Here is an 18,632-nt window from a genome sequence, read left to right as displayed (position 1 = left end):
ATCTAAAGAAAGCAGACAGGCTACTGATATGGATGAATTAAAAGAAATTAAACATTATGAATTTATATAGGGAATTATTCCATAAGCTAATTATCAAAATATGAATAGAAATGCATCCTCAGCGATTATTTTGTTAATGAATATCTGAATTACAAGACCAATTTATAAAGAAGAGGATTAAACCCAACTATCTAATCAAAGCAAGAGTCTGAAATGTATAGGACTCCCACAGATTTTGTGTATACCGGAAGTTTAAAATAAACAGCAACCTTCGATTTCACTCTTCAGTGAAAGAAGTAGGAGTAACGTCTGCCTCAGAATCACTTTAAGAGAATTTTGGCATCTCAAAGAATTTTTCTTTAACAATGTACCCGGTGCTAGGGCTACAAACATGGAGGACTTCTAATGCTTCCAGGTCCAGGAACCATTGAAATAAAAATGGACCACTACTATTACTTTATTATTTCTTTCACTGTTTATGAGAACATGACAGTAAAAAAAAAAAAAAAACCCACAAAGCTTAAATATCCATCGCCTGTAATAAAACAACTAGTATCAGACCTGTCCTCCTGCTGGGAAATATCTGAACAGATCAAATACATGAGACAACTAAGCCACACATAGTGCAGGGGAGAACGCACATGGCTACACTGCAACATTCTTGCTCCTCCAGGCAGCCTCTTCTCCCAGCGAGGAGAAGCAGGTGGTACCCAAGTGGGACCAGAGTTCCAGATGGAACTGAATTCAGGGCTTCTAAAGTGCTTTACAAATAGCTGATGAAATAGAGAAGTGAAAGGCAAGGGAGAAAGGGAAAGATAGACCCAACTAAAAGCAGAGTTCCAGAGAAGAGCAAGGAGAGACAGGAAGGCCTTCTTAACCAAACAATGCAAAGAAACAGCAGAAAACAGCACGGAAAAGACTAGAGATCTCTTAAAAAAAACTGGATATGTCAAGAGAACATTTCATGCAAGGATGGACACAACAAGGGACAGAAACGGTGTGGACCTGAGAGAAGCTGAAGAGATTAAGAAGAGGTGGCAAGAACACACAGCAGAACTATACAAAAAAGATCTTCTAACCCAGATAACCATGATGCTGTGATCACTCACCTAGAGCCAGACAGCCTGGAGTGTGAAGTCAAGAGGGACTTAGGAAGCATCACTATGAATAAAGCTAGTGGAGGTGAAGGAATTCCATCTAAGTGGTTTCAAAATCCTAAAAGGTGATGCTATTAAAGTGCCACACTCATGTCAGCAAATTTGGAAAACTCAGCAGTGGCCACAGGACTAGAAAACAATCCCAAAGAAGGGCAATGCTAAAGAATTTTCAAGGTCAGTTGAGTTGCTCAGTCCTATCTGACCCTTGCGACCCCATGGACTGTAGCACGCCAGGCCTCCCTGTCCATCACCAACTCCCAGAGTTTACTCAAACTTCTGTCCATTGAGTCAGTGATGCCATCCAACCATCTCATCCTCTGTCGTCCCCTTCTTCTCCTGCCTTCAACCTTTCCCAGCATCAGGGTCTTTTCTAAGGACTCAGTTCTTCGCATAAGGTGGCTGAAGTATTGCACCTTCAGTTTCAGCATCAGTCCTTCCAATGAATATCCAGGACTGATTTCCTTTAGGACCAACCGGTTTGATCTCCTTGCAGTCAAGGGACTCTCAAGAGTCTTCTCCAGCATCACAGTTCAAAAGCATCAGTTCTTTGGCGCTCAGCTTTCTTTATGGTCCAGCTCTCAATGTTTAAACTACTGTACAATTGTGCTCATTTCACATGCTAGCAGGGTTATGCTCAAAATCCTTCAAGCTAGGTTTCAGCAGTACATGAACCAAGAATTACTTCCAAATGTACAAGTTGGGTTTAGAAAAGTCAAATGAACCAGAGATCAAATTGCCAATAGTTTTTTGATCACAGAGAAAGGAAGGGAATTCCAGAAAAAAAAAATTGGTTTGACTATGCTTCTTTGACTATGTTAAAGCCTTGGACTATGTGGATTACAACAAACTGGAAGATTCTTGAAGAGATGGAGATACCAGACCACCTTACCTGCCTCCTGAGAAACCTGTATGCAGGTTAAGAAACAACAGTTAGAACCAGTCATGGAATAAATGACTGGTTCAAAACCAGGAAAGAAGTGTGACAAGGCTATATATTGTCACCCTTAAATTAAATTAAATTGTAACAATTTAATAAAAATTGCTAAGTTTTATTTAACTTAAGGAGATCCATCCTAAAGCAGATCAGTCCTGGGTGTTCATTGGAAGGACTGATGCTGAAGCTGAAACTCCAATACTTTGGCCACCTCATGCGAAGAGCTGACTCTTTGGAAAAGACCCTGATGCTGAGAGGGATTGAGGGCAGGAAGAGAAGGGGAGAACAGAGGATGAGATGATTGGATGGCATCACCAACTCGATGAACATAAGTTTGGGTAAACTCCTGGAGTTGGTGATGGACAGGGAAGCCTGGCGTGCTGTGCTCCATGGGGTTGCAAAGAGTCAGACATGACTGAGCGACTGAACTGAACTGAAATGCAGAGTACATAATGCAAAATGCTGGGTTGGATTTTTCAATCATATGCTGGACTCAAGATTGCTGGGAGAAATATCAATAACCTCAGAATGCAGATGATACCACTCTAATGGCAGAAAGTGAAGAGGAACTAAAGAACCTCTTGATGAGGCTGAGACAGGAGAGTGAAAAAGCTGGCTTGAAACTCAACATTCAAAAAACTAAGATCATGGCATCCAATCCCACCGCTTCATGGCAAATAGAAGGGGAAAAGGTAGAAGCAGTGACGGATTTTATTTTCTTGGGCTCCAAAATCACTGTGGACAATAACTGCAGCCATGAAATTAAGACGTTTGCGCCTTGCAAGGAAAGCTATGACCAACCTAGACAGTGTATTAAAAAGCAGAGACTCACTTTGCTGACAAATATCTGTCTAGTCAAAGCTATGGTTTTTCCAGTAGTCATGCACAGTTGTGAGAGTTGGACCAGAGAGAAGGCTGAGCACTGAAGAATTGATGCTTTATTACTGTGGTGCTGGAGAAGACTCCTGAGAATCCCTTGGACAGCAAGGAGATCAAGCCAGCCAGTCCAGAAGGAAATCAATCCTGAATATTCACTAGAAGGATTAATGCTGAAGCTGATGCTCCAATAGTCTGGGCAACCTGATGCAAAGTCCCTCACTGGAAAAGACCCTGATGCTGGGAAAGATTGAAGGCAGAAGGAGAAGGGGGCAGCAGAGGATGAGATGGTTAGACAACATCACAGACTCAACGGACTGAATCTGAGCAAACTCCAGGATAGAGGGAAGAACAGGGGACTCTGGCATGCAGCAGTTCATGTGGTCGCAAAGAGTTGTAGAAGACTTAGGGACAGAATGACAACAATAACACAAGTGCTGGGGTGTGCAAGGCAAAGTACCTGCTAAGACAGGCTGTGTTGTCGGTGTGGTAGGGTATAAAGAGGAGTGGCAGAAGACAGTTTGAACATGTCTTTGGTTCAATACAGGCTGAACATGTATTTGGCAAGACTCTTAAGAGAACAAGCAAAAACTACCTTTTGAAAGCTGAAAGTGGACTGGTGCCTCCAATTATAAAAATGTTTGAAGACACTGGGGTCCTACCCATCAGAGGTACCTCACTAGGTACCCAGGCATTCAGCTGAGGCACAGAAGGGCCACTCCTTGGGAGCAAGGACCCTACCGGAGATCCAGGCAGCATTCCCTAAGGATAAATTTAAAACTAAAGTAGATCCATCATAATAAATAATAATATCAAATCTGACAGGGCCAAAAGGATCTTCCAGTAACTTCACTGCTTGCAAAAATAAAGGTCAGCCCTGTTTTAAAAGAAGATAATATAACCCAAATGACTTTCAACAAACAGTCACAATGTCCAGCCTACAATAAACATAATCACAACAAATGAAGAAACAGGAAACACAACCCATAGTGAAGAAAAAGAACAGTCAATAAAAAATGACCCCAGGATGTGAAAGATATTGGAATTAACAACAAGGACTTCAAAGAAGCTATTATAAATGTATTAAAAAGCTTAAAATATGGTAATAATGAACAGATGGGAATCTCTGCAAAGAAAGAAAAAAAGTATTCTTAAAAAGCCAAATGGAAATTCTAGAACTGGAAAGTACGAAGTCTAAAATGAAGAGTTCACTGATTAACAGCAGATTGGATGAGTCAGTGAACCTGAAGGGAAACTGACAAAGTACCTAATCAAAGACTGAGGGAAAACAAAAACTATGCAAAGTTAACAGAGCCTCAGTGTTCTCTGGGACAATATCAAATGGTCTAACATATACAATTGGAGACCAAAGAGAAGAAAATGGGGCCTAAAAAAAATATTTAAACACATGACCAGAATTTTCCCAAAGTTAGTGAAAACCTTAAACATATACACACAGTGTGAAAATGATACATAACACGAAACATGTAAGAAAGGAAGGTTGGCTCACTTCTCATAAGAAAAGTGAAAACCAGAAAAAAAGTGGGAAAACATTTTAAATATTAAAAGAAAACTACTGTTAACCAAGAAGCATCTTTGCAGTAAAGATATCTTTCAAGATTATAGGCAAAATGAAGGCATATTTAGGTAAACAAAATCAGAGAATTTGTCACCATCAGACCAATACTAAAGAAATAGTAAAGAAAGTTCTTCAGCCTGAAGAAACAGATTTTACAGAAATGAATAAAGAGCTTGGAACTTGGCCTGAGCACATGCACAAATATATAAACACTAAGGAAATAGACCCGAAAAGATACTGCTGTGATTTATGTCCACGAGTGTCCTGCCGACCTTTCTCTCTAGGAGTTTTATGGTAACCAGTCTTACATTTAGGTCTTTAATCCACTTTGGGTTTATTTTTGTGTATGGTGTTGGAGAATGTTCTAATTTCATTCTTTCACATGTAGCTGTCTAGTTTTCCCAGCACCACTTATTGAAGAGACTGTCTTTTGTCCAGTGTATTCCTGCCTCTTTTGTTGTAGGATGGAATATTACTCAGTCATGAAAAAGAATGAAATAACGTCATTTGCACAACATGGATGGATCTAAGATTATCACACTAAATGAAGTAAGCCAGACAGAGGAAGGTAATTATTATATGATACTGCTTATATGCAGAAGCTTAAAAAAAGAAAAAAAAACAAAAAGACACAAATTAACTTATTTACAAAACAGAAATAGATCTATACACATAGAAAACAAACTTATGGTTATCAAAGGGGAAAACATAGGGCAATAAATTAGGAGTTTGGGATTAACAAACTATATATAAAAAAGATAACCAGTAAGGGCCTACTGTAAAGCTGGGGAACTATATTCAACATTTTATAATAACCTAAAAGGAAAAAAATCTGAAATATATATGTATGTGTGTATATATACATACACACAAACACACACACATAACTTTACCACTGTGCTATACATCTGAACATGCCACTGTAAATCAACTATACTTCAATTAAAAAAAGAAGAATAAGGAAGCCTGGTTCTTCATTTTTGGAGGAGGAAAACAAAATGTACCTTGAAGTGTTAGATTAAAATCAGAGGTAAGAATTTATTGTTTATAATATAGTGGGTAGCCAGCTATAGGGATAAATAAAATATTAGTGTATGTTAGTCTGTGTATTTTTTTCCTACCTCTATCTGCTGAAAAACTAGTAGCAACGAGCATGCCTAGTGCCTAGATCTTGGTTTTTAAATACCACCCCGTCCACTGAGAGGCACCTGGGTTCCTAGGTCCACGGCAGGGGAAGTGTAAGATAAAGTCTAGAACATCCTGCTAAGTAGGTAAAACTTTCAGTTCCCCCAGAAAGCAAGAAAATGCCAAGAGTGATGTGGGAACATATCAAAACGACATCGGTTCAGTCACTCAGTCATGTCCAACTCTTTGCGACCCCATGGACTGCAGCATGCCAGGCCTCCCTGCCCATCACCAACTCCCAGAGCCCGCTCAAAGGCATGTCCATTGAGATGGTGATGCCATCCAACCATCTCATTTCTCTGTCATCCCCAGCATCAGGGTCTTTTCAAATGAGTCAGTTTTTCACATCAGTTGGCCAAAGTATTGGAGCTTAAGCTTCAGCATCAGTCCTTCCAATGAATAGTCAGGGCTGATTTCCTTGAGGATGGACTGGTTGGATCTCACTGCAGTCCCAGGAACTCTCAAGAGTCTTCTCCAACACCACAGTTCAGTGCTCAGTTTTCTTAATAGTCCAACTCTCACATCCATACATGACTAATGGAAAAAACATAGCTATGACTAGGTGGACCTTTGTTGGCAATATAATGTCTCTGCTTTTTAATATGCTGTCTAGACATAGCTTTTCTTCCAAGGAGCAAGCATCTTTTAATTTCATGGCTGCAGTCACCATCTGCAGTGATTTTGGAGCCCAAAAAAATAAAGTCTGTCACTGCTTCCACTGTTTCCCCATCTATTTGCCATGAAGTGATGGGACCAGACGCCATGATCTTAGCTTTCTGAATGTTGAGTTTTAAGCCAACCTTTTCACTCTCCTCTTTCACTTTCATCAAGAGGCTCTCTAGATCTTCTTTGCTTTCTGCCATGAGTGTGGTGTCATCTCCATATCTGAGGTTATCGATATTTTTCCTGGCAATCTTGATTCCAGCCTGTGCTTCATCCAGCCTGGCATTTCACATGATGTACTCTGCATATAAGTTAAACAAGCAGGGTGATAATATACAGCCTTGATGTACTCCTTTCCCAATTTGGAACCAGTCTGTTGTTCCATGTCTGGTTCTAACTGTTGCTTCTTGACCAGCATACAGATTTCTCAGGAGGCAGGTCAGGTGGTCTGGTATTCCCATCTCTTTAAGAATCTTCCACAGTTTGCTGTGATCCACACAGTCAAAGGCTTTGGCGTAGTCAATAAAGCAGAAGTAGATGTTTTTCTGGAGCTCTCTTGCTTTTTCTATGATCCAACGGATGTTGGCAACTTGATCTCTGGTTCCTCTGCCTTTTCTAAATCCAGCTTGAACATCTGGAAGTTCACGATTCATGTACTGTTGAAGCCCAGCTTGGAGAATTTTGAGCATTACTTTGCTAGTGTGTGAGATGAGTGCAATTGTGCGACAGTTTGAGCATTCTTTGGCATTGCCTTTCTTTGGGATTGGAATGAAAACTGACCTTCTCCAGTCCTGTGGCCACTGCTGAGTTTTCCAAATTTGCTGTCATATTGAGTGTAGCACTTTCACAGCATTATCTTTTAGGATTTGATAGACTGAGCCAAAAGGACATCAGTTCAGTTCAGTTCAGTTGCTCAGTTGTGTCCGACTCTTTGCGACCCCATGAATTGCAGCATGCCAGGCCTCCCTGTCCATCTCCAACTCCCGGAGTTTACTCAAACTCCTGTCCATAGAGTTGGTGATGCCATCCAGCCATCTCATCCTCTGTCGTCCCGTTCTCCTCCTGCCCCCAATCCCTCCCAGCATCAGGGTCTTTTCCAATGAATCAACTCTTCGCATGAGGTGGCCAAAGTATTGGAGTTTCAGCTTCAGCATCAGTCCTTCCAATGAACACCCAGGACTGATCTCCTTTAGGATGGACTGGTTGTATCTCCTTGCAGTCCAAGGGACTCTCAAGAGTCTTCTCCAACACCACAGTTCAAAAACATCATTTGAGCCAATAAATTGGATATAATCTGAGAATATGAATAAGATAGTAACACAGCATAACTCATTAAAAAATAAAAATCCATGAGTCCATAATGATAGAAATAATGAATGAATAAGGAAGACAAAGCTCTTCTTCACATTAGAATGTAACTAATATATATAGAGGGTATTATTGATATAAAGTTGGAAAATTAGTAGATGCCCAAAGTGGTAAGTGCTATGATAAGGAAAAGAGTATTTACATAATATCAAAATAACTTCTCTTAAGATATTTATTAATTACAATGGGAAAATTGTACCTGTATTGTGAAACACTTAGTGGACACCACTTTAACCCACTTACCAAGTTTAATATCATCAAAAATGTGGTAAAGTAACATCGCGTGCTACCTGGTAACATATGCTAAGATCTGTGGTATAATTAAAAAACATGTTTGGTCTGGCATTAGATCTCTTCAAACCCTTGGAATTACCTGATAGTCTTTTTATATTCATAACAAGCCCCTGCCAAGCATACCTGAGCTCGTGGTAATGTAAAGTCTCATGGGTGAGAAGGTTTCAAATAGCTTCAGGACTGGATCTGGGTGCCAGGAAAACCACCTGAGTGATTAGAGGGTCAGAACGTTCAGCCCTGCCACTGGATAAGGAAGAGGGGCCTGGAGACTGAGTCCAATCACCAATGGCCAATGATTTAATCAACCATCCCTACATAATGAAAAAAAAAATCAGATTGAGGGAACTTTTGGGTAAAGGTGATCTATGTGCTGGATGGTGTTGCCATAGAGGGTGGGCAAGGAAGTTTTGTGTCCCCTACCTCTCACTCCTTGCCCTGTGTATCTCTTCTACTAGGCTATTTCTGAATGTTATCCTTTATAAACATATAGCTATAATCTTACGTATGGCACTTTCCTGAGTTCTGAGTCATTCCGGCAAATCACTAAACCCGAGTGGGGAGCCCCTGCGTCTGCAGTCGGCCTGAAACTAGTGTGGTCCTACTCACGGCTGGCATCTTAAGTGGGGACAACACTGTACGACAGGGCCCCTAACCCATGGGGTCTGTACTCACTCCAGGCAACTCGTGTCAGGAGTGAGCTGGACTGTAGGACACCCCAGCTGGTGTAGAGGTGAAGAACTGATTGTCGGCTGTAAAGCCAAACGAGGTCGAAAGAACATTTGTGGTATTCCTGCCAAAAGCGCCTAAATTGAATCTATTCAAGAAAAACATTCTGCAAGATAACTGGCCTGTCTCCTTCCAAAAGACATGTCAAGAAAGAGCAGCACTGAGAAACTACCCCAGATTTAATGGAGACTAACAAGACAGGACAAACACGTGCAATATGTAACCCTGAGTTAGAGCCTTCAACAGAGGGGGAAGAAATCACTGCAAAGGACATTCATGGGACAACTGACCAAATTTGACTATGGAATGTTAGCTAAGAGCTTTGTATCAAAAAATTTCCAGATTTTGATAAAAGTACGACAATTGTGTAAGACTATATTCTTGTTAGAAAATATATATAGTAATTGCTTCTCAGCCTTTTAGCTAAGATCAAGTGCAGTATCTGTTCTTACCAGAATATACATATAGTAAAAATGTCTCCGAATGGCTCAGAAAAAAAATAATAAGCATGCATCACTTACATGCATTACACACAGAAAAAGAAAGTAATAAAGCAGATGGGGCAAAATATAAACAATTAGAGAATCTGGGTAGAGGGTATACCCAAGTTTCTGATACTGGTCTTGCAACTTTTCTATAAGCTTGAAATCATATAAAGATAAAAATAACAGAAAACAAAAAAGGAAATAACCAACTAGATTTGCCAAATTATATGCTGGTCTTCTTCCACAAAGTGGAATATCTAAAGATTATTAGAGCATTTAACAATGATACAGCAATTCCCAAACTCTGTTCCCTAGGACACAATTACAACACGACAAATGTATCAAAATTGGTAATTTATTAAAATTAGAACAGTAGCTATTGTTATTTCTTTCTTCTGAAATTCATTTTGGAAATAATTTGATTTACCAGAAATTCACTTGAGTAGTGCCTGAGACCTGCAGGATGAGAGATGGTGAAGACGTATTTATCTGAAGAAGGACTGAAAAGCGGGGAATAAGTTTGGGGTGGGAAGAGCTGCAGCTCGAGGGAAAGACCACATGAGTGGCGATGTGATCCGTCCCTACGAACCCTCCAGTTTCTCTCCCTAAAAATCATGGTGTCCATGGAGAGGCTGCCCCATGGAAACAAGAGATGGGTCTAAGTTTTGCATTCCTGTTGATTTAGGAAATAAGAGGGTTATTTAGACAATATAAATCCTTTGACATAGGAAATCTTGGGAGGCGTAAGGCTTCCACCAGACATAGAACCAGGGCTTCAAGGCAATCTGTGATAGTTAATTTTATGTGTCAACTTGACTAGGCTAAGCGACGCCCAAAAGGCTGATAACGCGTTACTTCCAGGTGTGTCTGTGAGGATGTCTCCAGAGGAGATGAACATCTGAATCAGTGGAATGAGTAAAGAAGATCTTTATCAATGCCAGTGGGCATCATCTAATCCCTTGAGTAGGCAGAGGAAAAGAAGGACGAATTTGCTGTTTGAACCAAGATATCCATATTCTCTTGCCCTTGTGCAGTCCACCACAGCTCCTGGCTCTGAAGCTTTTGATTGAGACACAGACCAGAGTTACACCACTGGCCCCCGATTCTTAGGCCTGCAGACTCTGAGTTATACCATCAACTACACCAATCCTGGTTCTCCAGCTTGCAGATGGAAGGCAGACTGTGGAACTTCTAAGCCTCCATACCCAAGTGAGCTTATTCCTACAATAAATCACTTATTTATCTCTATATATCCTACTCTGAAGAACACTGAGTGATACGCAATCTGATCTAAATACTGGATGATGTCTAGTTTTCAAGTATTAGGAAAATTCCAACACATTTATATAAGTTGTTCTGATTATTGGGTCAATATCTTATTATTAATAGATGCTGTGCCACATTCAAGAAAGTTGCATGAAAGATGGCCTGAGAGAGGAGATGATGTGTTGATTGAACATCAGTGACATTTGTGGTGTAACTGAAACTCACTGGTCTAAGCTGCGGATCATGTCATGTTCTAAATATGTGAACGTATTATTTTATCAGCAATAAAACAGTTGAATTCCCAACTGTATACCATTCTGTTACAAAGTTTTAAAATGGGAATCAAATGTTGACCATTTCTTAAAATTAGTTTATCTAAGAGACTTTTTTATTCTCAGCTTCAATCTGAACACTGTTTTATTTCATGGCCACCGCTTGGTTTTCTACTGCTACACCACCATGTCTAAGTGTTCTGTGGTCATGTAAGCTGAAGAAATACTGCTATACAGTGTCATTTTTACAGATTACATATCTAAGCAATGTGTAGGACTAAGAAAACACAGAACACGCTTTTACATTTTGACTATTTCCACAGAAGGCTAAGAGACAGTATTCTGACCACTACTAATTATGAGTGGGCTGAGTAAGGAACCGCGGGCATGCTCAGGTGCACCAACTCTTTGCGACCCCATGGACTAGGCCATCCGGCTCCTCTGTCCATGGACTCTCCCAGGCAAGAATACCGGAGTGGGTTGCCATGCCCTTCTCAGGGATCTTCCTGACCCAGGGATTGAACCCACGTCTCCTGAATTCGTAGGCAGGTTCGTTGCCACTGAGCCACCAGGGAAGCCAAGTAATGAATTATCCACTAGCCAACTGACTTTCACTGTTAAGACCAACGTAAACTACATCACAATCAATCCCACAACTTCTAATGAAATTCTGTGCCAGGAAGAACTTCTGTAAGGCCACTATAAACGCAGATCAAGGGGGTCAAGGGTGAAGTAGCAACACGAGAAATCCACCAAGCTAAGGGGCTTCACCCTGTGGGCCTATTTTAGACAAGAATTAAACCACTGCTCACTGCAAAACAAAAATTACACCATATTATTGGGTTGGTCAAAAAGTTCTTTCAGACTTTTTGTAACATCTTATGAAAAACTCAAACTTTTTGGGTAACCCAAAAACTCTGAAGATGGTAAAGAAAATAAATAAAATTGATATAGGTGAAGAAATCCTCAGTGCTGGTGAAGTTTAGGACAATGCAGACAAATGAAGGCTTTCTCAGCAAAACTGAAGCATATTTATGGTCCTAATCTACCAGTGTCACCTAAGATGGGAAGGGGATTCTGCAAATTTGGCAGCAATCCTTCAGCTGTGCCCTTAATTCCCCTCTTGGAGTCTGCTACAGTGTGATGTTATTTACAGAGCTCAACGAGGTCATGGAGATGGCTCCGTGAAGAACCAAAATTGAAAACACTGCTGGTACAGAGTGGATTCCAAGAGCTATCTCAGGATTTAACGTACATGAACTATCACTTATCTCCCCAGACCCCTACCCTCAGAATTCCTCACCAGTCACCACTATTTACTGACCCAGCTTCAGAACCTGAGGCATCTCCAACGTCTCTTCTCACTTCCATCTCCTGCAAGCTTCCAAGTCTGGCAGATTCAACTGCTTCTGCAATCCATTTCCTCCTTTTGATCTTGAAGGCCAGTGCCCTGCTTTAGGTCCTTACTTCCTCAGCCTATTAAAATAGCCTCTCCTACCAGTTTCCAGTATTTTTCCATCTAATTTACTTTATGACCACCATAATATTCATCCTTCTAAAGCACAGTCTGAATCACCCCAGTCCCCCTTTCAAACCATCTTCAATTATTCCTCATGGCTCTGAATCAAATACATGCTCCACAGCTGGGCATTCAAGACCTCAGTGATCTCCAGTAGCTCCTCAAAATCTACACTATCCCCAACATATATCCACATAAGCAACACATGGTCCAACTTCCCGTTTCTTCTTCAAACTTCTCTTTGCATCTGGCTCTCACCACGCACACAACTCAATCTACTCAAATCTTACCCATCCTCCAGGGTCTATCAATCATTGCTTCCTCAGAGAAACCTCTCTCCATCCCCCCAGTTACATGCGACCTTCTACTTCCCTGAACCTAACACATTTTTCCTGGCTCTATTATGACCTGCTTTCTACTCTACTTATTTACCTCCCCTACCACAATCTTCTCTTAATCAATACTTATTAGGACTTATCTCTGTGCCAGGCACTGTACTAGGCATCAGGAGTACGGGGCTGAGCAAAACATCTATGACCCCTCAAACTGCACAGAGGAACCTCACCTTCTCTGTGTTACTATGGGACCTACACAGTGTACCACATGATAAGTAGCAAGAACAATTGTTCTATCAAGGTGCTAGAACATGATTCATAAACATACTGCCACTCAATTAAGACGCTTTGTTTAAAATCTCTAACTCTATCAATAAAAGAATCATTTTCATAGGAAATTTGAAGAAACATATATTGTCATCTTTAAGTCTATAATGAAGACTTGTTCACTACTGAAACAAAAATGGAAGAAATATCAAATCCTTCCATCAAAATATTGTAGAGCAAAAATTTCTATTTTTTGAAGATACAGATAAATTTATTTAGTAAAACAACTGAAAGAGTGGAAAGGAAGATAATCAGACTTTGGTATCAATTGAATGAATTGTATGAGTCAAATGAATGAGTATGATGTCAAATGAATGAGTATGATGAAGTGAATGAATGAATTTAAAAAGACTATTGGTTTGGTTTTCAGACAGTTTTTGGACCTATTATTTTAGAATCTCAGTAAAATCCTCAGAAGTCCACGTGGTGATAATGTGGAGAGGGATATGTACAGTAATCAGGAAAAAACGAGAGAACACAACTGTGAGATGAGCTACGTCAAATTATCACTTAGGAGAATAACAAGACAAGATTTCCCTAAGGCCCCTGGGTTGGACTCAACCACCAGTGAAGAAATTGACTTTCAAAAGATGGGGAGGTTCCTAACCATACGTCCCCACTTTAAATAAGCTTGTAAAGGATGAAATCTCAGTTTCAAACATCGCTATGATTCCCAGCGGCTGCCCAATGCCCCATCCACACCCCGTGCCCCACGCTGCCTCTGATCCACGAGCTTACTTACCTCATAGGCGTCCTTGATGTTCAAGGGCTCGCCAAGAGCGGCCACGTGTCCCACGATGCCTTTGTTCCACTCTAAGCGGATACAGTTATTTGAAGCTTCTTCCAGTGTTGAACCTTCTGCAACATCAAAGAGGCGGCTGATAAGAAACTTGTCGTTGGAGCTGTCCTCACAGACGAGGAATAAGGAGTAGCGGTCGGCGGAGATGAGTCCATGGATATGCAAGAAGATTTTGTGACATAAGGCTGTGACATCCAAGTGACTAGAAATATCTTTCACTAATTCCAAGAGTCTCGAGCACTGGTCCCCTTCATCATTATCAAACCGTGGGGAGGTTAGAGGCATCTGTTCCTTCTTGTCTGAGTCAGAGAGGAAGCTCACAGTCCCCTCAGAATCTTTGATAACAATGGGTCTAAGCGGCCGATCGAATTCGGAGGCAGAGATCTTCCTGGTTGGTGTTCCAGGGACACTGCTCTCTGCACGGGTACTTGGCTGCAAGGGACAAGAGCAGGATTCCGCGTGGCCTCTGACTCCTTCCTTGCACACAGGGATGGTGTGTACTCTCTCAGCAAACCATGCATTGACCATTTCTCTGTAGAAAAGAACATGTAGAGACATTAAATATTTGAGGAAGACGGGAGTGGATAAATAAGATGTGGTGCATATATACAATGGAATACTACTCAGCCATAAAAAAGGACTGATGCACGGTAACTTGAAGAGACGTGGATGGACTTACTGTCTGTCATACATAATGAAGTAAGTCAGAAAGAGACAAACAGATATCCTATATTAACACATATATATGGAATCAATAAAAATGGTACTGATGAACCTATCTGCAGGGTAGGAACAGGGATGCAGATGTAGAAAGTGGACGGCGGTCATGCAGGGGGGTGAACAGGGAGACCGGGATCGCGGTATGTGCGCTGCCACGCATAGGACACACAGTGGTGGGCACTTACTGTGGAACGCGGGCGGTTCAGCTCAGGGCTCTGTGGTGACCTAGACGGGGGCGGGGTGGGATGGGGATGGGGATAAGGGAGGGAGGTCCGAGAGAGAGGGGACATGTGTACACACATAGCTGACTCTCTTCACCATTGAGCAGAAATTAACAGAAATTAACACGACAGTACAAAGCTACTATACCTCAATAAAAACAAAACACTGTGTGTGGGGTGGGGGGAGGGGGCGGTGGCGAGCATGCTCGGTCATGGCTGACTCTTTGCTATCCCACGGACTGAAGCCTGCCAGGTTCCTCTGTCCAGGGACCTTTCCAGGCAAAGGAGAGGGTTGCCATTTTCTACTCCAGAGGATCTCGCCAACCCAGGGATCGAACCAACATCTCTGTCTCCTGCATTGGCAGGCAGGTTCTTTACCACTGTGCCACCTGGGAAGCCTCCCTCCTTAAACACTGCTACCCCTGAAAACTTCTAAAATCCTCTCATGGTTAACTGATGCGGTAACCATTTGTCATAGAAAATGAAAACATGATGGTCTATTTAAGATAGTTTATTTTGAAAAACTGTAGAGGACAATTGTTTCACTGAACATTTTAATAAAAGATTGACTCCTGTATACATATATTTTCAGATATCTGATTTATAATGCATCAAGTGTCAAGTCGGTTCCTCTCAAAATCAGTTTGAATTAAAGTAAAAGCCACTAAATTTGACAATAGTCTAAGGAAAACACAGGCATGGAAATCTGCTGTTTAAAACACACAACTTATTCTGAAGTTAAATATTCAAAATTTTTTTAAAAAATTATCTGAACTTGGCTAGGTAACATGCTTAATTTTAGACAGTTTTTATCTATACCACTATATATAGATTAGATTTAGGAAAGGAAATAGAAAACAGAAACAATTTGATCTAGTATGTAGAAGAAAGATCGTAGACTACCATTAATAACTTCCTAATAATGCATGTCCAATAATCTAGAATAATCTTCTATTTACTCCTTGTATAAAGGAGGAAAACAAAAAATAGGCAGTAACTAGTATAAAAAATTTAATCCAAGAAAATTTAAATTATTTATGTTGTTCATGTGCCACTCCATGAAGAAACTTACCTGGGCTAAAGGTTTCATAGTCAGTATTAAAAAAAAACAAAAACAAAAACAAATATACCAGATCATACACATCCAAAAGACTGTTGTTCAGTTCAAGCTTCTTGGGAAGCTGTAATCTGATGCAAATTGATGCCCCCATTACTTTAAACATTCTGGGAACTTTTGAAACTAACTTCTAAAGAAATTCAAAGTCATATATATTAGTTTACCTAAAAGCTAGATCTTGTTTTTCACTGAGCCTTGCTCTCAAAATAAGCAAAGAAAACCACAAAAAACCTAGAGTAACGGCTAACAATACATATTGTATGCAGACCTGATTTTTCCCCGAATACAGACCTGATTTTTCTCCAAACTCAAAATTTACTTTCAAAAGACAATAACTTGCTAGCACCGAGGATGCTTAAAAGAATTGGCCTATAAGAGCAATGCAATCTCCATGAGGCAACGGCTTACTGGTTATTTTCATGAAACAGCCAGGATGCAGACACTCTCCAAGCCTTCTGGCTGCAGCAGAAATTGATAACACCTCTTCAGAGGGCAAGCAGGCAGTATCTAACAAGTTTTAAAATGCATTTATCCTTTGTTCCAAAGATTTTACACACACGGCAAAAGAAGTATCAGTGTATTTACTTACTGTTTGTTATAGCAAAGATAAGAGCAAACTAATCCCATAAATAGAAGCTTGGCAGAATCCATCATGGCACATTTATAAATGAACACTGTGCTAAGGTGCTTCATATCTGACTCTTTGTGACCCCATGGACTGTAGCCCACCAGGCTCCTCTGTCCTTGGGATTCTCCAGGCAAGAATACCGGAGTGGGCTGCCATGCCCTCCTCCAGGGGATCTTCCCGACCCAGGGATTGAACCTGCATCTCTTACATCTCCTGCATTGGCAGGCAGGTTCTTCACCACTAGCGCCCCTGGGAAGCCCAAATGGATCACAAGGCAGATAGTACAAGGTACTGATATGAATAATCACTCCAATCTATTAAGTGAAAAAAGAAGATCCAGAAGGAGGAGAGAAGAGCTAATCATTTTCCTGGGTCTCCACTAAGTCTTTCACTTATAGAGTGTTCCCTGAATTATTTTATTTTGAACAATAATCTATTATTTGGTAAATATATATTACCCTGAATTGACACCAATCTAGAATGCAATGGGCAAAAAAAATATATAACATAGATATTATCAGGATTATCTCATAATTCCAAGTGTCAGATACATTTTAAAGCTCTCTTTAAAAAGTACTTACTATATTACTCCAGTGTATACGTAGCACAGAGTTTTGTTTTTTTTTAATGTAATTGCCTAATATTTTATAAATGCATGCCGTGGCTTGGCACAAAATTTCTAGTGATAAGAATATACTCTGGTAACAGTGTATCTCAAAACTTCTATAGAAATGAGGGGGACATACTTTGGGAAATGTTTATGTAATGTCCAAAATCACAAAGACTGTGCCAAAGACACTGATGTCAGATATGCATGTGAGAAATGTACAGGAAGCATTTGAATAAAGTGTTTTGTAAAACATGAAACAGGAACCCAGCAATATGTTTAAGTTAATCTAGTTTATGTGATTAAAAAATATGTACATGTAACTTAAACACTTCTCAAATCAACATAAAAACAGGCATTTTAACTATGTCAGCTACAAACCTGAAACACAGCCTCAGCCTATTTATCCTCTCACTGAAAAATGGTGATCAACATTTCAATTTTTAATCAAACCAACTCCCTGACAACATCTACACAGACACCTTGAAGCGGTGAAATCACAATTCCTAACACCCTGCCCTTCTTCTTGCTCAAATCTCACTCCCTGTCCACTTTCTTCATATCAGTTACTCAATTGCACATCTAGGAATTACTCTGAATGTTTCCTTCAACTCTCAGATCCAATCTAGCAACCAAGTCCCGTCTAGTTGACTTCCAAAACGCTATACTCCAACCTGCTCATTTCTATCTCCTATACTACTGCCCTGGCTCAAGCTGCATCATCTCTCATCTTGGACTAAGGCCACAGCCCCTTAATTGGACTCTCTGAGGTTATACTAGCCTCCTTCAACCCATTCTCCCCATGGCAGCTAGAGCAACCTTTGGAAAAGTAGGCCTTAGCATCTTCACCATCTTACTGGGCTTCTCACTGAACTGAGAGTAAAACCTAAACTCTTCCGAGCCCCGACCACAGGCCCTCCTGGCCACACAGGCCTCCCTGACGCTCCTCAAGCGCATCAAGCCTTGACTGCCCCCAGGCTGGGACGCTCTCCTCACCTGCATCTGGCAGGTCACGGCTCCCTCCTCACCTGCACAGACAGGTCTTCCCTGCTCACTCCACCTCTCAAGGGGCCCCAACACCTCATGTTCCCCCCCAACCCCGACACGATCTGAATTCTTGTTGTTGCTCTTCAGTCGCCCAGTCCTGTCCAGCTCTTTGCAACCTGACAGACTGCAGCACGCCAGGCCTCCCTGTCCCCCACCATCTCCCAGAGCTTGCCCAAGTTCATGTCCATTGCATCCGTGATGCCGTCCAGCCATCTCATCCTCTGATGCCCTTGTCTCCTTCTGCCATCGATCTTTCCCAGCAACAGGAACTTTTTCCAATGAGTCGTCTGTTCACATCAGGTAGCCAAAATATTGGTAGCTTCAGCCTCAGCATCAGTCCTTCCAATACTCAAGGCTGATCTCCCTTAAGACTGACTGGTTTGATCTCCTTGCAGTCCAAGGGACTTTCAGGAGTCTTCTCCAGCACCACAGTTCGAAGGCATCAGTTCTTTGGCATTCTGCCTTTTTACAGTCCAGCTCTCACCACTGTACACGACCAATGGGGAA

The 18,632-nt window shown here is 41.1% G+C and overlaps 1 protein-coding gene and 1 pseudogene across 4 annotated transcripts in view; one reads left to right on the top strand and one right to left on the bottom strand.

The window, feature by feature from the left end:
• Window positions 1–18,632, bottom strand: part of PDE5A (phosphodiesterase 5A) — a 149,688-nt gene that overhangs the window by 112,818 nt on the left and 18,238 nt on the right. For all 4 annotated transcript variants that reach the window (XM_043871546.1, XM_043871549.1, XM_043871548.1 and 1 more), the window contains exon 2: window positions 13,729–14,317. In XM_043871546.1, the coding sequence (XP_043727481.1) occupies window positions 13,729–14,317 (589 nt within the window). The remainder of the gene's footprint in view (window positions 1–13,728; window positions 14,318–18,632) is intronic.
• LOC122673664 lies at window positions 9,186–9,301 on the top strand (annotated as a pseudogene).

The sequence above is a fragment of the Cervus elaphus genome, chromosome 17 (assembly GCF_910594005.1).
Source record: "Cervus elaphus chromosome 17, mCerEla1.1, whole genome shotgun sequence".
Classification (NCBI taxonomy): Eukaryota; Metazoa; Chordata; class Mammalia; order Artiodactyla; family Cervidae; genus Cervus; species Cervus elaphus.
Note: the sequence above shows the minus strand (reverse complement) of the source record. Positions and strands in the feature narration are given on the sequence as shown.